This window comes from Saimiri boliviensis, chromosome 6 (assembly GCF_048565385.1).
Source record: "Saimiri boliviensis isolate mSaiBol1 chromosome 6, mSaiBol1.pri, whole genome shotgun sequence".
NCBI lineage: Eukaryota > Metazoa > Chordata > Mammalia > Primates > Cebidae > Saimiri > Saimiri boliviensis.
In genome coordinates, this window is record NC_133454.1 from 7,730,852 (window position 1) to 7,751,227 (window position 20,376).

General features: G+C 38.2%; 1 protein-coding gene across 5 annotated transcripts in view; it reads left to right on the forward strand.

Annotated features, from left to right (window-relative positions):
- The window catches only part of MRE11 (MRE11 homolog, double strand break repair nuclease), a 105,232-nt gene that overhangs the window by 4,788 nt on the left and 80,068 nt on the right, over positions 1-20,376 (forward strand). For all 5 annotated transcript variants that reach the window (XR_012517975.1, XM_074400323.1, XM_010352294.3 and 2 more), the window contains exons 4-7: positions 1,266-1,426; positions 8,283-8,370; positions 9,173-9,314; positions 11,632-11,746. Coding sequence is in view for 4 of the 5 variants with exons in the window: in XM_074400323.1 (XP_074256424.1) it covers positions 1,266-1,426; positions 8,283-8,370; positions 9,173-9,314; positions 11,632-11,746 (506 nt within the window). In the remaining variant the exon portion in view is untranslated. The remainder of the gene's footprint in view (positions 1-1,265; positions 1,427-8,282; positions 8,371-9,172; positions 9,315-11,631; positions 11,747-20,376) is intronic.

Here is a 20,376-nt window from a genome sequence, read left to right on the forward strand (position 1 = left end):
TACTAATTCTAGTACCCATTAGCTATTTTTCCTAATCCTTTCCCTCCTCCTAACCTCTGCCTCTGGTAGGTCCTAGTGTCTATTGTTCCCCTCTCTGTGTCTATGTGTTCTCATCATTTAGCTCCCACCTAAATGGGAGAAGTGGTATTTGGTGTTCTATTCCTTCGTTAGTTTGCTAAGGATGATGGCCTCCAGCTTCATCCATGTCCCTCCAAAGGTCATGATCTGGTTCTTTTTAATGGCTTCATAGTATTCCATGGTTTCTATGTACCACATTTTCTTTATCCAGTCTACCATTGATAGACATTTAGGTTGATTCCATGTTGCTGCTATTGTGAATAGTACTGCAGTGAAGATATGTGTGCATGTGTCTTTATGATAGAATGATTTATATACCCTTTGGGTTTATACCCAGTGATAGAATTGCTGGGTCAAATGGTAGTTCCATTTTTAGCTCTTAGAAGAATCATCACACTGCTTTTCATAATGGTTGAATCAGCTTACACCCCCACCAACAGTGTGTAAGTGTTCCCTTTTCTCCGTAATCTCACCAGCATCTGTTCTTTTTTGACCTTTTAGTATTAGAATGGCTGGATTCTTAAAAGAATCCTTGTAAGGTGCATTTTTCCTTCCTTGAAGGCAAAGAAACTGTGGCCAAAGGAGGTCTGTTTCCTGCTGGAGAATCCTGCATGTGCTTTTTTTTTGACTCTTGAGTCCTAAAACAGAATCCTCCCCTGAGCGTAAGCTACTTACTTCTACTTTGCCCTTTCCTGCCCTTCTGCTTCCTCTGTTTCCCTTCCCTGCATCCCTGAATCGTAACTGCTCCCCGCCCTCCACCACGCCGTAACCCCGTGTAGGGACTTCTAGAGGCATATTACGTTTACTCGTTCTCTTGATTCTGTAAATAATGGCTGAATATTAAATGAATGGTTTGGGTTGAATTTGGTGTCTATTCCATATGTTCTGTTAAAGTGCTAAGTTTAAATCTTATTTGAATAATAGAAAAAATATGATCACCTTGAGTAATCTGAATCAGAGACTTGGTATAGTAATTAGAAGATGGCTTTTTTGAAGATAGCTTAGTCAGCTAAATTGGAGTCAGATTAATTACCAGATGGAAAGTCCCTTTGAATAAATGTAAATTTTTTAATTGCTGTACATAATTGTGTCTTTTGTGAGTTTTTTTTTTTACCTCTTTCGTCTATAGTTTACAAAATTTGTACCTATAAAACAGACTAATTTTAACATCATTTTCTGTCGATCAGGTGGATTTCATTTTGTTAGGTGGTGATCTTTTTCATGAAAATAAGCCCTCAAGGAAAACATTACATACCTGCTTCGAGTTATTAAGAAAATATTGTATGGGTGATCGGCCTGTCCAGTTTGAAATTCTCAGTGATCAATCAGTCAACTTTGGTTTTAGTAAGTAAGTATACTGGTTTACTTGAGTGAATGATTACTTGTGTTTAGTATTTTCTGTATAAGACACATAAACACACAATTAACCATTTTGCCTTCATTATAAGCTATTTTCATAGTAAATGTCATTGTTTGAAGTTTTGTACATCATCATATTAATTTGTATTTTCCTAATTAATAATGGGACTGACCCAGCTACTCAGGAGGCTGAGGTGGAAGGATTATCTGAGCCCCGGAAGCAGAGGTTGCAGTGAGCTGAGATTGTGCCATTGCACTCCAGCCTGGGTGACAGAGCAAGAGTCCATCTCAAAAAAAAAAAAAAAAAAAAAAAAAAAGGATGGGACTGAATATATTCTCAGGTTTTTATTGTACATTTTGGTATCCTCTTCTGTTCATACCCTTTGCCTATTTTAAAAATGGAGATATTTTTGTGTGTTTTTCTACCTGAATTTCAGAAGTTACTTATATATTCTAGTTAGTAAGCCTTTGTGATGCATGTATTTTTTCCCAATCAGTGGCTTGTCTTTTGACTTTGTTTATGAATTCTTTTTGACAGAAATGTTTAATTTTTATGTAGTTAAATCTGTTGTTGTTTTCTTTTTCCTCATTTGTGCCTTTGGGACTGTTTATGATATTTGTTGTTAATTCCTATATTGTAAACATACTATCATGTCTTTTCTGTTTTTTCTTTTCTTTTCTTTTTTTTTTTTTTTGATACGGAGTCTTACTCTGTTGCCCAGGCTAGAGTGTAGTGGCGTGATCTTGGCTCATTGCAACCTCCGCCTCCTGGGTTCAAGCAGTTCTCCCTGCCTCAGCCTCCCTAGTAGCTGAGATTACAGCCCCCCACCTCCACCACCATACCCAGCAAATTTTTGTATTTTTAGTAGAGACTGGGTTTTGCCATGTTGGTTACGGTGGCCTTGAACTTTAGACCTCAAGTGATCTGCCTGCCTAAGCTTCCCAAAGTGCTGGGATTACAGGCATGGGCAACTGCTCCTCACCCATCATGTCTTTTCTGAAATGTACAGAATCCCACATTGTATTTAGTAGAAAAGTTTCCTTAGTTTCTTGAGCCTGTGTCAGGTTTTCTGTCTTTCCTTGTCTTTCATGACCCTGATGCTTATAAAAAGGTCAGGTATTTTGTAGAATGTCCCTCAGTTTGGGTTTTTCTCTTGCTTTCTTATGATTAGATTGGGATTACAGGTTTCCAGGGAGAATATTCAACAAGTGAAGTACCCTTTCAGTTGCATCACATCAGGAGATGCATGACATTAACCTGATTTATCACTGGTGATGTTAACTTTGATCACTTGGTTAAGCTGGCCTCTGCCAGGTTTCTCTACTGTAAAGTTATTATTTTTTCCTTTCCATATGCTGTTGGTTAGAATTGAGTCTCTGAGTTCAGCTTATACTCAAAGGGAAGGGAGTTATGTTTCCATCTCTGATGGACGTAAGGTAAAACCACCAAAGTAATTATTAAATGTTTTAGGGGAGATACTTTGAGGCTGTGCAACCTTTTTGTTTCTCCTTAAAATTTGTTCATTAATTTTAGCATTCATTAGTGGATCTTACCTACAACAGTTATAACTGTGATAGTCTAATTGTGATTTTCTATTTCCTATATTCTTTCTACATGTATTAATTGGTATTCTTTTGTAAGGAAGATTTGTCTCATTTCCCATATTTATTTATTCAATTGTTATATCAGTAGAAACTCATTTTTTTCCTTTAGATTATAATTTCATACCAACATAATTTACTTGTGGCTTAAATTATTCCAGCTTTAGCTATTGGATTCTTTTTGAGATTGGCTCGTGTATCCTTTTGATATGCTCCCATTTTCTACCCTTTCTTCTGATTTTTTTTTTTTTGAGACGGAGTTTCGCTCTTGTTACCCAGGCTGGAGTGCAATGGCGCGATCTCGGCTCACCGCAACCTCCGCCTCCTGGGTTCAGGCAATTCTCCTGCCTCAGCCTCCTGAGTAGCTGGGATTACATGCATGCACCACCACGCCCAGCTAATTTTTTTTGTATTTTTATTAGAGACGGGGTTTCACCATGTTGACCAGGATGGTCTCGATCTCTTGACCTCGTGATCCACCCGCCTCGGCCTCCCAAAGTGCTGGGATTACAGGCTTGAGCCACCGCACTCGGCCTTCTTCTGGCTTTTTTTTAACTGTAAGATGTTCCAGGCTAATTTTGTACTTTATCTTTCTTCACTTCAGGCTCAACCATTTCTTCAGGGAGCCCTGGTTCCTTTTGGAGAATGGTATTTGGAAACCAGTATCTACATGTTAGATGTGCACGTTACTATTGTATTGTTGCTGCTTCTAGTCTCTCAGTGGACAGAGCTAAGAAACATATGTGTACCCATAAGAATAGACATAGTCATGTTTATTTATTTGTTTAATTTCGCTTTTGATACAGGGTCTGGCTCTCTTGCGCAGGCTGTAGTACAGTGGCAACCTCCTGGGTTCAAGCTTATTTTCCTTTTTCAGCCTCCTAAGTAGCTGGGACTACAGGCATGTGCCACTGTCTTAAGTCGGTTTTCACACTGCTGATAAAGAAAATACCCAAGACTAGGCAATTTACAGAAGAAAGACGTTTAATGGACGTACAGTTCCACGTGGCTGGGGAGGCCTCAATCATGATGGAAGACAAGGAGGAACAAGTCATATCTTACTTGATGGTGGCAGGCAGATAGAAGGGTTGTGCTGGGAAACTCCTGTTTTTAAAACCGTCAGATCTCATGGGACTTACTCACTATCATGAGAACAGCACTGAAAGCTCCCCCCGACCCATGATTCAGTTATCTCCCACCAGGCCCATCCCATAACATGTAGGAATTATGGGAGCTAGAAGATGAGATTTGGGTGGGGACACAGAGCCAAACCATATCAGCCACTGTGCCCTGCTAATTTTCAAGAAATTATTTTTGGTAGAGATGGGGTCTCACTGTGTTGCCCAGCTGGTCCTGGGCACAAGCAGCCTTCGTGCCTCCGCCTCTCAAAGTGCTAGGATTACAGTTGTGAGCCACCATGCCCAGCCCAAATTTATTTCTTACTTATTTTTTAAAGTGTGACTTTAAATTGGGAGGTAAATTTTTTTGAGATATTTTTTCAACATGAAAATCATTCTGTTAACTTTCCCCTTGATTGATAGTTTGGCTGCATAATAAATTGAGTTTTAAAAGATTCCTATAATACTTAACTTCATCCTTGTTTTTAAAAATTGTGATCAGTGTCTCTGCCCTCCTTCTATTCAAATCTAAAACTCAGGACATTTTTAATTTTCGAGAAGGAGTCTTATTCTCTTGCCCAGGCTGGAGTGCAGAGGCACAATCTTGGTTCACTCCAACTTCCACCTCCCAGGTTTAAGCAATTCTGCTGCCTCAGCCTCCTGAGAAGCTGGGACTACAGGTATGAATCACCACACCTGGGTAATTTTTTTTTTTTTTTTTTTAATTAGAGACAGGGTTTCACTACCTTGGTCAGGCTGATCTCAAAACTCCTGACCTCAAGTGACCCACCTACCTCAGCTTCCCAAAGTGCTGGGAATATAAGTGTGAGCCACTGCACTCAGCTGGGCCATTTTTTAACTTTAGTGTTTTCTTTCTTTAATCTTATTTTTAAACTGCTTTCTGTTTTAAAAACTGTTTCCCCACCCTATATACGTGTTTACCCATTTCTTTGCTCACTGTTGTTTTTTGTTTCATTTCTTTTATCTAGATTCAGTTTTCTTCTTTCTGAAGTACAGTTTACAGTAGTGTTTTCATGGAGTGTCCATGAGTAGTAAACTCTTTTTGTTGCTGTTAAAGAGTCTGCTGTTGTTGAGTTGCTAGAAAATTTAGCATAGTGATTAAGAGCATGGGTTCTGGTATAAAACAGTCTGAGTTCAAATTCTGGTTCTGTCATTTAGTAGTTGTAGGACTAGGTTAGTCACTTAACCACTCTACCTTAGTTCTGTCATTTACAACATGGGAAAGAAATGTGCCAATTTTATAGATTTCGGAAGATTGAGATGATAAGAAAAATGCTTAGAGTAGTGACTAGCATAAAGACAATACTCAGGTTAACTATCAAGATTATCTCTTTGTTTTTAACATGTTTCAGTCTTACTTAGCTGTAGATTTAATTCTGTTTATCCTGCATGGGCTTTATCATATATTTTGATATAATATTGTTTTTCAGCACTTGGGGGAATTTATATTCATTATGTTTTCAAATATTGTTTCCCTTCTTTTTCTTTCTGATTATCATTTATATATCATACTCTTAAAAAAATACTGCCCATAACTTTACTTCTGTGTTACATTTTGGATAATTTAATCTTCCCGTTTACAGTTCATGTAGAAAACAGACAAACACAGATAGGGAAATCCTGAAAAGGAAGACTACTAAGGAGTGAGTAGCCAATTAAATTTGAAGTATAACAATGCTACAGTAATTGAAAATGTATGGCTCGTGAATTGATGGATAGGTAAGTGAAAAAGAATAGAAATTCCAGAAAAAGCCTCAAATACATGTAGGAATTTAGTATTTAATGAAGGTCGCCATCTCACAAGGCAGGGGAAATAATGGATTCAGTAAAACTGCTAGGAGAAACTGTTAGACATATTTTAAAAATCTAGATGTGGAATAGGCTTCTAAGTATGGTACAAGACCCAGAAACCATCAAAGATTCATACATTTGTCTTTGCAAAAATAAATTTCTATATCCCAAGACTGTCTGAAGCAAAGCCAGAAGTCAGAGTTCGATCAGGAAGAATATTTGCAACTGATTGAAAATTAAGGTTGAATTCACCAAGAAGCAGTTCTTTAAAGACAATAAAACTCAGGAGTTAGTTATGCATACATAAAGAATATGGGCATACTTCATAGAAAAGGAAATAAAATGACAAACATATTTTTAAAAGTTTGATCTTACTCATAACAAAGAGACAGAGCTATACTGAAATACTTTTCTCCTGTCAGGTTGGCATAGGTCCATTACTCTTAATCCTGAGTGCGCAGTACAGTTGCCTAGGAATATTTGAAAATATGGATGCCCAGTCTCCAGGCCAACTGACTTAGAGTATCTCCAAGTATGTCATGGGCATTGGCATTTCTTAAAGATCCCCAAGATAATTCCGACACGCTGCCAGCATTGAGAACTACTGGCATAGATTTAAAAGCTGGATAACATACTATGTTAGTGAGGTAGGGGAAACTGTCCCTCTTGTGCGTTACCATTGCATTATGTGTAAATTTTAACAGCCTCTATGGTGGGAAATTGGCAGTGCCTATCAAAATTACAAATGTATGTACTCTTTGACCTAACAATTTCCTTCCAGGTATCTCTTTATAGATAGACTCACAAGGGTAACAAGATTACCCACTGTGCGAGATTCCTTTGTACAGGATTACTCAGTATACAAGATTATTTTGTACAAGATTACTCACTCTAGCATTGTTTGCAAAACAAGACTGCAAAGAATCTAAATGTCCATTGGTAGGGAACTGTTCAAACACATTGTGATAATCCATGCAATGGAGTACTGTGTGGCTGACAGAGCATAAGAAAGGTCTTCATCTGCTGATGTGGAATGGTTTCTAAAATGTTGAGTGATAAAAGCAGGATGCAGAAATCTATATTTTGCTATCATTTATGTAAGGAGGAAGAAAATCTATCTCTGTGTATAGGTATAGCATCCTTTTGAAAGATACACTAGAAATTGCTAACATTATTTGTCTCTGAGAAGGGTAGCTGGATAGCTGGGGGTAGGAGCTGACAGGAGACTTTAAGTTGCATGGGTAGTAAGTGATAGAGCTGGGAGGTTTTTTTTTTTTTGTATATATACTTTAAGTTCTGAGGTACATGTGCAGAACCTGCAGATTTGTTACATAGGTATACATGTGCTGTGGTGGTTTGCTGCATCCATCACCCTGTCATCTACATTAGGTAATTCTCCTAATGCTATTCCTCCTCTGTTCCCCAACCCCCTGCTATCCCTCCCCTAACCCCCTATCTCCCGACAGGCCCTGGTGTATGATGTTCCCCTCCTTATGTCCATGTGTTTTCGTTTTTCAACAACCGCTTATGAGTGAGAACATGCAGCATTTGGTTTTCTGTTCTTGTGTCAGTTTGCTGAGAATAATGGTTTCTAGCTTCATCCATGTCCCTGAAAAGGACATGAACTCATCCTTTTTTATGTCTGCATAGTATTCCATGGTGTATATGTGCCACATTTTCTTTATTCAGTCTATCATTAATGGCATTTGGGTTGGCTCCAAGTCTTTGCTATTGTGAACAGTGCTGCAATAAACATACGTGTGCATGCATCTTTATAAGAGAATGATTTATAATCCTTTGGGTGTATACCCAGTAATAGGATTGCTGGGTCAAATGGTATTTCTAGTTCTAGATCCTTGAGGAATCGCCACACTCTCTTCCACAATGGTTGAACTGCTTTGCACTCAGAATTGGGCGTTTTAATATACCTCTTCAGGATTCTAAAGTATATGGGTTTTCTTCCCTCCCCCCACTACAAATAAAAACCATATACTAGGTTTTTAAAATTTTCAAGGTCCATTAACTTTTCATTAATCAGATATTAGATATACTACTCATACATACCACAAGCAGTGTTTATTATAGGTGGAGTTTCTTTAAAATGTAGTACTTTGAGATATTTTCAAACTTTAATTGAAATGAATTGTTGCCTCCGATTTTATTTTTTAAAGCTCTAAACTAGTGGTCATATGCCAATGTAGATTATGCAGTTTGCCTATGATTGCATTAATATTTTGGAGGAGAATCTTAGGGAAAACAGCTTTTGTCCGTTATAGGAATTTTAAGTAACTTTTTTTTTTTTTAATTTTTAAGGTTTCCGTGGGTGAACTATCAAGATGGCAATCTCAACATTTCAATTCCAGTGTTTAGTATTCATGGCAATCATGACGATCCCACAGGGGTAATTATTGTTTTCTTACAGTTTGTTGGAATTCTAGAAATGATCAGTTTAGTTTGTGGAAAGCATGCCTCCTTTTTTTCCCATCGTGTAGTTAAATTGGGTCAAAAGTCAAGTTCACTTTTCACATTCATACAAGCTTCTGTGCTGCTTTTTAGATTTTTTAAAAATCTGGAATAAGAATTGGTGTATGAGCTATGCTTTTATTTCATTAGTGCCGATGTTAACAATAAGCAGCCAGGAGTAGGAGTGAGCACCTAACATTTGTATATAGCTTTATGGTTTGCCAGTGTTTTCATAACTATCTTATAAAATCTCACTTTTAGGAAATGATTGTTTCATGGACATCTTTAAATCTAAATTAGATTGTCTTACTACTTGTTTGATATGGAAGTAAGACTAGAGATCCTACACTCAAAGTATGTTTTTGTTTTATCTGGTCATTAATATTATGAATCACTGATTATCTATGGTCTTTTTTTCCCAGGTTTTAAGAGGTTTGCTTAATATTACACAGCATTTATCTCATGGCTGTTTTTTACTTTTTGTGGCCGAGACATCATGATAAGTTTTGATGAGATGTTAACCTTGCATTTGGCCTGTGATTCCAGTTGCTGTATGTGATTTATAGTACAAAAAATGTAGCAAATACTTTTACTGTTATAATTTTGTTTTGAGAAGACACTACTCTCATCTGTGTTTTTGTAAGTAGTGTATGGAGTATGCTTTTAACAGGTGAGAGGATATTCATGCAGATACTTACTTTTATATACACACTAATATTCTTTGAAATTATTTTGTGTAGGCAGATGCACTGTGTGCCCTGGACATTTTAAGTTGTGCTGGATTGGTAAATCACTTTGGACGTTCAATGTCTGTGGAGAAGATAGACATTAGTCCGGTTTTGCTTCAAAAAGGAAGCACAAAGATTGCGCTATATGGTTTAGGTAAGAGAGTTATATTTTACTATTTATGTCCATATATGATTCTTTAAGCAATTGAGAAATGAAATTTTGGAGTTAAGTTGTGTCTGTTTGGAAAAAATGGGGCAAACCTTATTATTTTTTATTGGTGACTATAACAAATGGATGGTTTCGGTAAAAATTTTTGGAGAAAAAAATGTTTTCTCCTTTCTATTTATTATTTTGAATTTTTTTTAGACTCAGATACAGAATTCCAAATGTTAGAATTATAGAATAATTAGCAAAACTACACTTTGATATCTTGGAAGTCTTCAGTGTACAATACAACTAGCTTATAATTTTGTCCAGCTTTCATAATACCTCTGGCAAGTAGAAAAGCATCGTGGTTATTTATATTTTAGAGATAAGGAAAATGAAATCTGGGTGTTATTTCTTCTGCAAGTGATAAAACAGGAAGCGAAATATGCTTTTCTAAAAAAAGCTGTTAACAGTTGTTTTAATCACTGCAGTGTTAATGTGGATCTTATCTCCAGAAAAGTTGTCTTTCCTCCTCCATTCAGACTAAGGACAGATTCCATTATGCCTCAGTCACCACCAGAAGCACGTCTCTTCAGTAATTTATTTTCTCCCAAAATCTTATCCTGTTCTATTATACCTTTCTTAACTGGACTCTCTCTCCACCCTGTACCCCTCCATGTGCCCCAGCCCTTCTTTATAAATTCTAGAACTCTTTTTGTAATTATCAAATTCCTCATTATTATCAGTGTCTTCTCTGCATGTTGCCTTCACTTTCTAACCTGCAGTGAAGCCCAGCTGGCCCCTGAGGTTCCTGTATCCCATGCAGTTCTCTTACCCTTGGCTTTTGGACAGAAGTGGGGATCTCTGTTCCCCATGCTCCACCCACCACCTCCTTTTCTGCCTGCAAACACCCCGTTCTCTTTAAGCTTATGCCACCTGGCTAAACTGTATTGCTTTTTCTCTCAGACTTTTTACCTACCTACCTATGATCAATTTTGCCAGTGTTTTCAGTGTTTCAACACTCAAGTAGATTAATCTTCTGGTGCCTTGGGCTTTGTGTGCCTTGACTTTTCTGTCTCCAGTTACATGTTCTGCATTCCACCCCAGCTATTTATTCTTGTAGAATTCTCCTTGGGAGCTAGGCCTCTTCTAGCTCCTAGACTTCTACATTGTTGGTTTTTCTTCTGATACCCTCTCTAATCAATATATAAAGTAACAGCATTGTCCACCCCTTAATTCTGTAGTGATAATTCTCCGTCTTAGCATCCTGGCTTTTTCTCCTTCTATAATATTTAATATTTATAATCATTTTGTTGACTTTTTGTTAGTTTCCTTCACTAGATCAAGGTGAGCCTCTGGAATCTGAGAACTGTTTGAAAGTCATTGAATTATTTAAAAAACACCATATATTTTATTTAAAACAATATAAGGACTTTGTTTTTAAATACATTTTCTATGATCCCTTTTAATATTTCTATGCATGTTGTATATGTTAGATCAAAAGTATATAGAATTTATGACAAAGGGATAGTGAAAAACAGTATTACTAGAAGTTTTAATGAGAATTTAGGCATAGAAAACTCAGATTTTTATTCTACATTGTGCTGGTTTTGAACATACATATTCTTGAAATGGAAAATGTTTTTCAAATGCAATTAACTGCTGTTATCAAAAACCTGGAACAGGCTGGGCACAGTGGCTCACACCTGTAATCCCAGCACAAGGCCAAGGCAGGTAGATTACTTGAGGTCAGGAGTTCAAGACCAGCCTGTCCAACGCGGTGAAATTCCATCTCTACTAAAAACGCAAAAATTAGCCAGACATGGTGGTGCATGCCTGTAATCTCAGCAACTCAGGAGGTTGAGACATGAGAATCACTTGAACCTAGAGGCGGACGTTGCAGTGAGCTGAGATCACACCACTACACTCCATCCTGGGCAATAGAGTGAGACTCTGTTTGGAAAAAAAACAAACAAAGCCAAAAAACAAACACAAAAAACCTGCAACAGCTAGGCATGGTGGCTTATGTCTGTAATCCCAGCACTTTCAGAGGCCGAGGCAAGAGGATTGCTTGAGCCCAGGAGTTTGAGGCCAGCCTGGACAACATAGCAAGACCCTCCCTCAATTTAAAAAAAAACAACAAAGATTAAAAAAAAAAAGAACCTGGAACATACCCACTTATAAATGATTCCAGAATTCAGATACATATCTCAAGAGTAAAGTGAAACACTTTGAGAAGCACATAATTTAGAAGCAAAATAGATTCATTTTTTTTAAGCCAAAGTAAGAAAACAATTTAAAAATAATGTAATGTCCATTTCAGGATCCATTCCAGATGAAAGGCTCTATCGAATGTTTGTCAATAAAAAAGTAACAATGTTGAGACCAAAAGAAGATGAGAACTCTTGGTTTAACTTATTTGTGATTCATCAGAACAGGTAAAAGTTTTCTCTGAAAAGTTTGAGCTGAGTGCTGAAGTTCCAAATCTCTTTCTGAGCAGCTCACCTATTACAATGAAATGCCCTCAGTTTTTCAAGGTTGTCAATGCAGAATCAGACAAAATGTAGATTTACTTTGTGCGATTTTACTTTGATATCGTTTTTAGTATATATTAATACCTACAAGAGTATTTGTAACATACGGATAAGGCATACCATGAATACATTTCAATTCAACAAAAAGGTAGAATCTTTTTGTTGAATTATCCATTCCTTTATCCCACTCCTTTTCCCTGATTCCACCTGCTTCCCCATATCCCAAAGGGAAGCATTATTAATTTTGAATTAATCATTTCACTGCCTTTGCTTGCTGTTTAATCACATGTATACCTGTAATTGTATTATGCTATGTATTTTACAGCTAACTTACTTTCAGCATTACATTACTGAGATTCATCCATTTTGATGCTTAGAAATGTAATTTATTTTTACTGATGTGTACATTTATGCTTTGCCTCCTATCAGTGAACAGTTTTTGCTTTTATAAACCTTGCTGTTAGGAACATTCTTAGACATGTTTCCTTTTCCTTATATGCAAGTTTTCTTCCAGGAAGAAATATAGCTAGATTAGCTTTCTTTTGTTAGTAGTTTGAAGAAGTTTAATCTGTTGGTAGGGAATAGGATTGACTGAAAGGAAGACAGACTTGAAGAAGCTAGATGTATTATGTGATCACTGCAGTAAAAATGTAAGGTGGTGACAAGGATGGCAGTGAAACAAATGGAGAGGTTACAGCTGAGAAGTTGTCAGGGAAGAACTCAACGGTTTGGGGTTTGATTGTATAATTTATTACACTTGTCCCTTGGTATCCACTGGGGTGTTGAGTGCAGTATCTAAAATCCTGGGATGCTGAAATCCCTTGAATAAAATGATACAGCATCTGCATATGACCTACATATATCCTTCTGTGTACTTTAAATCATCTTTAGATTACTTATAATACCTAATACAGTGTATAAATGCTGTGTAAATAGTTGTTATACTGTATCGCTTAAAAATTTGTATTTTTTTATTGTTATTTTTTATTTTTTCTTTTTTGTGAATATTTTTTATCTGTGGTTGGTTGAATCCATGAAACTGCCAATTCAGAGGGCCAGCTATGTTTACTGAACACATTTATTGAATGCAAACTACTCTGAGCATTCAATGAATGCAGACTTATGCTAAATATTCAGTAAAAGGAAAGGGTTTAGGAGGCTGACTTGTGTTGCCTTATGTGTAAGTTCTTGAATAAACTGTGAGTTTCAAAGGAGCAGGAGGTCAGAGTTTAGATATGTGTGGTCTTCATATAACTTTGCACCATTGGGATTTGTTCCTTCTGTAAAGCTTTCCAGTTCTGCCACTTTTTTTGTACTATGCCAAAGTAGGGATGATGAGTTGAAAGGAAAACTCACAAGTAATTCTAAGAATTTAAACCAGAATGAAAGGCAGAATGGCAGCATTGGTAAGGGGAATCAGTAGTCACCATATATTGTTGATTTTTCTCATTGCCCCCCTCATCATTTGATTAAGGGGATGTGTAACAGATTTCTCTGCTGTAAAGTTCCAGTTTTCCACTTTTCAATTAATAAACATTTTTGGGAAAATACTTTGAGACTATGCAAATACTCTGTTTCACCTTAAACTTTTACCCATTAACTTTAGCATCCATGATTGATCTTCTAATAATTAATACTGTCATATTTTAATTGTGAGTTTTGATTTCCTTCATTCTTTCTATATTTATTAATGGAATTCTTCTCTAAGGAAAATTTGTCCCTTCTCTGTTTACTTATTTGTTTATGTCATTATGGGCTTGAAGCTCCAGTACTATCAGCTTTTTAGTTGCTACTTCTCCTCAGATTATTCTAGCTTTGACCATTGCATTCTCTTTTATGTTGGCTTCTGTGTCTTTTCAACATCTTTCCACCTTGTTAGGCGGTATGACTTTAGCATTTTGGCACCAGAGGATGCTCTAGGCCAGGCGTCCCCAAACTTTTTACACAGGGGGCCAGTTCACTGTCCCTCAGACCGTTGGAAGGTCGCCACATACTGTGCTCCTCTCACTGACCACCAATGAAAGAGGTGCCCCTTCCTGAAGTGCGGCGGGGGACTGGATAAATGGTCTCAGGGTGCCGCATGCCATCGTTTGGGGATGCCTGCTTTAGGCTCTTGTGATGGCAAAAATCACAATTACTTTTGCACCAACCTAATATTTTCCTACCTAGCTGTGGAGTCAGCCATTTCTTCAAGAAGCTCTGATTCTTTATATTGGAGAGTGGTATTTAGAAACCCACAAATGGGTACCAGATGTGCTTACTGCTACCAGGCTCAGCACTCTTAATGAACAGAGTTAAGGAAATTGATACATGTGTTTGTAGTAACCCCATGCATACATACATGTCTATATATGTGTTTAAAAAACCAATGATAAGTTAAGACTGATTCTTATCCAGCCCTACAAGGTCTATTTTTGTCTTTTCCGTTTCCTTATTTGTGACTTCTTTGTCTAACAGAAGCCTGGATCATGTTATAAATATATATAATATATTTACTTATCTTTTCAATCCTGGTTTAATTATATTTCCAATCCTGGTATAATTCGAAATAATAAAGTAATTTCAAAATTGTGAACTCATACACCTGTGAAAAACAACTTTCCCAACTAAGTTGCAATGTTTATGTAAGTTACTTTAGTCTTTAGCCTTTCTGTATTTAGTTGAAATGTAATTTTCCACAGTTACTTAGCTCCTTTTCTCCGCATCCCCTTCACTGTGGTTGTATGATTCTTTGATAATGCCATTAGGTTCATTTGTCACCCTGTGCATCCTTCGTTACTTCTTTTATTACTGCTTTCATAAGAGTTATTTAAAAAAGATTTCCTTAGATTGGGTGAGAATCTTGAGCTTTCTGCATTTTACCTTATTTCGCATTTATTTCTCTATATTGACTGTTTTTTTTTTTTTTTCTTTTTTTTTTTTTATTGCATTTTAGGTTTTGGGGTACATGTGATGAACATGCAAGATTGTTGCATAGGTACACACATGGCAGTGTGCTTTGCTGCCTTCCGTCCCTTCACCTGTATCTGTCATTTCTCCCCATGCTATCTCTTCCCACCTCCCCACCCCCCACCCCTCCCCCATTTCCCCCCAACAGACCCCAGTGTGTAGTGCTCCCCTCCCTGTGTCCATGTGTTCTCATTGTTCAACACCCGCCTATGAGCGAGAATATACGGTGTTTGATTTTCTGCTCTTGTGTCAGTTTGCAGAGAATGATGGTTTCCAGGTTCATCCATGTCCCTATAAAGGACGTGAACTCATCGTTTTTGATGGCTGCATAATATTCCATGGTGTATATGTACCACATTTTCCCTATCCAGTCTATCATCGTTGGGCATTTGGGTTGGTTCCAGGTCTTTGCTATTGTAAACAGTGCTGCAATGAACATTCGTGTGCACGTGTCCTTGTAGTAGAATGATTTATAATCCTTTGGATATATACCCAGTAATGGGATTGCTGGGTCAAATGGGATTTCTATTTTTAGGTCCTTGAGGAATCGCCACACTGTCTTCCACAATGGTTGAATTAATTTACATTCCCACCAACAGTGTAAAAGTGTTCCTATTTCTCCACATCCTCTCCAGCATCTGTTGTTTCCCGATTTTTTAATGATCGCCATTCTAACTGGTGTGAGATGGTATCTCAATGTGGTTTTGATTTGCATTTCTCTGATGACCAGTGATGATGAGCATTTTTTCATATGTTTGTTGGCCTCCTGTATGTCTTCTTTTGTAAAGTATCTGTTCATATCCTTTGCCCATTTTTGAATGGGCTTGTTTGTTTTTTTCTTGTAGATCTGCTTTAGTTCTTTGTAAATTCTGGATATCAGCCCCTTGTCAGATGGGTAGACTGCAAAAATTTTTTCCCATTCTGTTGGTTGCCAATTCACTCTACTGACTGTTTCTTTTGCCGTGCAGAAGCTGTGGAGTTTGATTAGGTCCCATTTGTCTATTTTGGCTTTTGTTGCCATTGCTTTTGGCGTTTTGGTCATGAAGTCCTTGCCTACACCTATGTCCTGAATGGTTTTGCCTAGATTTTCTTCTAAGGTTTTTATGGTATTAGGTCTGATGTTTAAGTCTTTAATCCATCTGGAGTTAATTTTGGTGTAAGGTGTCAGGAAGGGGTCCTGTTTCTGCTTTCTGCTCATGGCTAGCCAGTTTTCCCAACACCATTTATTAAACAGGGAGTCCTTTCCCCATTGCTTGTTTTTGTCAGGTTTGTCGAAGATCAGATGGTTGTGGGTATGTTGTATTTCCTGTGAGGCCTCTGTTCTGTTCCATCGGTCTATATCTCTGTTTTGGTACCAGTACCATGCTGTTTTGATTACTGTAGCCTTGTAGTATAGTTTGAAGTCCGGTAGTGTGATGCCTCCCGCTTTGTTCTTTTTGCTTAGAATTGACTTGGCTATGCGGGCTCTCTTTTGGTTCCATATGAAGTTTAAGGTGTTTTTTTCCAGTTCTGTGAAGAAGGTCATTGGTAGCTTGATGGGAATAGCATTGAATCTGTAAATTACTTTGGGCAGTATGGCCATTTTCACGATGTTGATTCTTCCTAACCATGAACATGGAATGTTTCTCCATCTGTTTGTATCCTCTCTTATTTCGTTGAGCAATGGCTTGTAGTTCTCCTTGAAGAGGTCCTTTACGTTCCTTGTTAGTTGTATTCCTAGGTACTTTATTCTCTTTGTAGCAATTGTGAATGGCAGTTCGTTCTTGATTTGGCTCTCTTGAAGTCTATTACTGGTGTATAGGAATGCTTGTGATTTTTGCACGTTGATTTTGTATCCTGAGACTTTGCTGAAGTTGTTTATCAGTTTCAGGAGATTTTGGGCTGAGATGATGGGGTCTTCCAGATATACAATCATGTCATCTGCAAATAGAGACAATTTGATTTCCTCCTTTCCAATTTGGATACCCTTTATTTCTTTTTCTTGCCTGATTGCTCTGGCTAGAACTTCCAGTACTATATTGAATAGGAGTGGTGAGAGAGGGCATCCTTGTCTAGTGCCAGATTTCAAAGGGAATGCTTCCAGTTTTTGCCCATTCAGTATGATATTGGCTGTTGGTTTGTCGTAAATAGCTTTTATTGTTTTGAGATACGTTCCGTCAATACCTAGTTTATTGAGGGTTTTTAGCATAAAGGGTTGTTGAATTTTGTCAAAAGCCTTCTCTGCATCCATCGAGATAATCATGTGGTTTTTGTCTTTGGTTCTGTTTATGTGGTGAATTACGTTTATGGACTTGCGTATGTTGAACCAGCCTTGCATCCCCGGGATGAATCCTACTTGATCATGGTGGATGAGCTTTTTGATATGCTGTTGCAATCGGTTTGCCAGTATTTTATTGCAGATTTTTGCATCTATGTTCATCATGGATATTGGCCTGAAATTTTCTTTTCTTGTTGAGTCTCTGCCGGGTTTTGGTATCAGGATGATGTTTGTCTCGTAAAATGATTTGGGAAGGATTCCCTCTTTTTGGATTGTCTGGAATAGTTTCAGAAGGAATGGTATCAGCTCCTCCTTGTATGTCTGGTAGAATTCAGCTGTGAACCCATCTGGACCTGGGCTTTTTTTGGGTGGTAGGCTCTTTATTGCTGCCTCGACTTCAGACCATGTTATTGGTCTATTCAGGGTTTCGGCTTCTTCCAGGTTTAGGCTTGGGAGGTTGCAGGTGTCCAGGAATTTATCCATTTCTTCCAGGTTTACTAGTTTATGTGCATAGAGTTGTTTGTAATAATCTCTGATGATGTTTTGGATTTCTGTGGAATCTGTGGTGATATCCCCTTTATCATTTTTTATTGCATCAATTTGGTTATTCTCTCTTTTCTTTTTTATTAATCTGGCTAGTGGTCTGTCTATTTTGTTGATCTTTTCAAAAAACCAGCTCCTGGATTTATTGATTTTTTGAAGAGTTTTTTGTGTCTCTATTTCCTTCAGTTCTGCTCTCATCTTAGTTATTTCCTGTCTTCTTCTAGGTTTTGAGTTTTTTTGATCTTGCTCCTCTAGCTCTTTCAATTTTGATGATAGGGTGTCAATTTTAGATCTCTCCTTTCTTCTCATGTGGGCACTCATTGCTATATATTTTCCTCTAGAGACTGCTTTAAATGTGTCCCAGAGATTCTGGTATGTTGTGTCTTCGTTCTCATTGGTTTCGAAGAACATCTTTATTTCTGCCTTCATTTCATTGTTTATCCAGTCAACATTCAAGAGCAAGTTGTTCAGTTTCCATGAAGCTGTGCGGTTCTGAGTTAGTTTCTGCATTCTGAGTTCTAACTCGATTGCACTGTGGTCTGAGAGACTGTTTGTTATGATTTCTGTTCTTTTGCATTTGCTGAGGAGTGATTTATTGCCAATTATGTGGTCAATTTTAGAGTAGGTGTGATGTGGTGCTGAGAAGAATGTATATTCTGTGGATTTGGGGTGGAGAGTTCTGTAAATGTCTATTAGGTTTGCTCGTTCCAGGTCTGTGTTCAGGTCCTGGATATCCTTGTTGATTTTCTGTCTGGTTGATCTGTCTAATATTGACAATGGGGTGTTAAAGTCTCCCACTATTATTGTGTGGGAGTCTAAGTCTCTTTGTAAGTCATTAAGAACTTGCCTTATGTATCTGGGTGCTCCTGTATTGGGTGCATATATATTTAGGATCGTTAGCTCTTCTTGTTGCAGTGATCCTTTTACCATTATGTAATGTCCTTCTTTGTCTCTTTTGATCTTTGTTGCTTTAAAGTCTATTTTATCAGAGATGAGAATTGCAACTCCTGCCTTTTTTTGCTCTCCATTTGCTTGGTAGATCTTCCTCCATCCCTTTATTTTGAGCCTTTGTGTATCCTTGCATGTAAGATGGGTTTCCTGGATACAGCACACTGATGGGTTTTGGCTTTTTATCCAATTTGCCAGTCTGTGTCTTTTGATTGGGGCATTTAGTCCATTGACATTTAGGGATAGTATTGTTATGTGTGAATTTGATGCTGTCATTTTGATGCTACCTGGCTGTTTTGTTGGTTAGTTGATGCAGATTCTTGATTGTGTTGCTGCTTTTTTACCATTTGGTGTGTTTTTGGAGTGGCTGGTACTGGTTGTTCCTTTATATGTGTAGAGCCTCTTTCAGGAGTTCTTGTAGAGCAGGTTTGGTGGTGATGAAATCTCTGAGTGCTTGCTTGTTCACAAAGGATTTTATTTTTCCTTCACTTATGAAGCTGAGTTTGGCTGGATAGGAGATTCTGGGTTGAAAGTTCTTTTCTTTAAGGATGTTGAATATTGGCCCCCAGTCTCTTCTGGCTTGTAGGGTTTCTGCTGAGAGATCTGCTGTGAGTCTAATGGGCTTCCCTTTGTGGGTAACCCGACCTTTCTCTCTGGCTGCCCTTAGCATTTTCTCTTTCATTTCAACCCTGGTGAATCTGACGATTATGTGCCTTGGGGTTGCTCTTCTTGAGGAATATCTCTGTGGTGTTCTCTGTATTTCCTGGATTTGAATATTGGTCTGCCTTGCTAGGTTGGGGAAGTTTTCCTGGATAATATCCTGAAGAGTATTTTCCAGTTTGGATTCATTCTCTTCATCACATTCAGGTACACCTATCAGACGTAGATTAGGTCTTTTCACATAGTCCCACATTTCTTGAAGATTTTGTTCATTCCTTTTTGCGCTTTTTTCTCTGTTCTTGCCTTCTCTTTTTATTTCATTGAGTTGGTCTTCGACCTCTGATATCCTTTCTTCTGCTTGTTCAATTCGGCTGTTGAAGCTTGTGCATGCTTCACGAAGTTCTCGTGTTGCGTTTTCAGCTCCATCAATTCACTTATTCTCCTCTCTATGCTGTCCATTCTCGTCAGCAGTTCGTCCAATCTTTTTTCAAGGTTCCTATTTTCTTTGCGATGGGTTAGAACATGTTCTTTTAGCTCATTGTAGTTTCTTACTACCCATCTTCTGAAGTCTGATTCTGTCATTTCATCACCCTCCTTCTCCATCCGGTCTGGTTCCCTTGCTGGTGAGGAGTTGTGATCACTTTTAGGAGGAGAGGTGTTCTGGTTTCGGGAGTTTTCATCCTTTTTACGCTGGTTTCTACCCATTTTTGTGGGTTTATCCACCTGTTGTCTGTCTCTGTTCCAGGGAGTTGGAGCTTTATGAGTTTCCGTTGCACTACTGCCTTTTTTGATTTTTTTTTTTTCAGGTCGGACCCGCCCAGCTAGCAGCACGCCTAGCCTCTGCCTGCCCGCAGTGGCTTTGCTGAGCTGCTGTGGGCTCCGCCCAGCTGCCCTGAGCTCTTCCCTGTAGTCCTTTTTATATGGGCGTAGTTAGAACTGTCTGGGCAATGGTGGCCCCGCCTCTGTTATGGCGGACTCTCTCTGTTGTGGCAGGTTGCCTCGGCAACGGCGGGTTGCCTCGGCAATGGCAGCCTGCCTCCGTAGAGGTGGAGAGTCTCAGTAATGGCGGAAGCCCCTCCCCCACGGAGCCGGACCGTCCCGGTTCAGCTGTGCTTGGTTTGAAGGGCTCAACCCAGAGGGTTTCCAATTACTGTTTTTGTTTTCGTTGTTGTTGGGG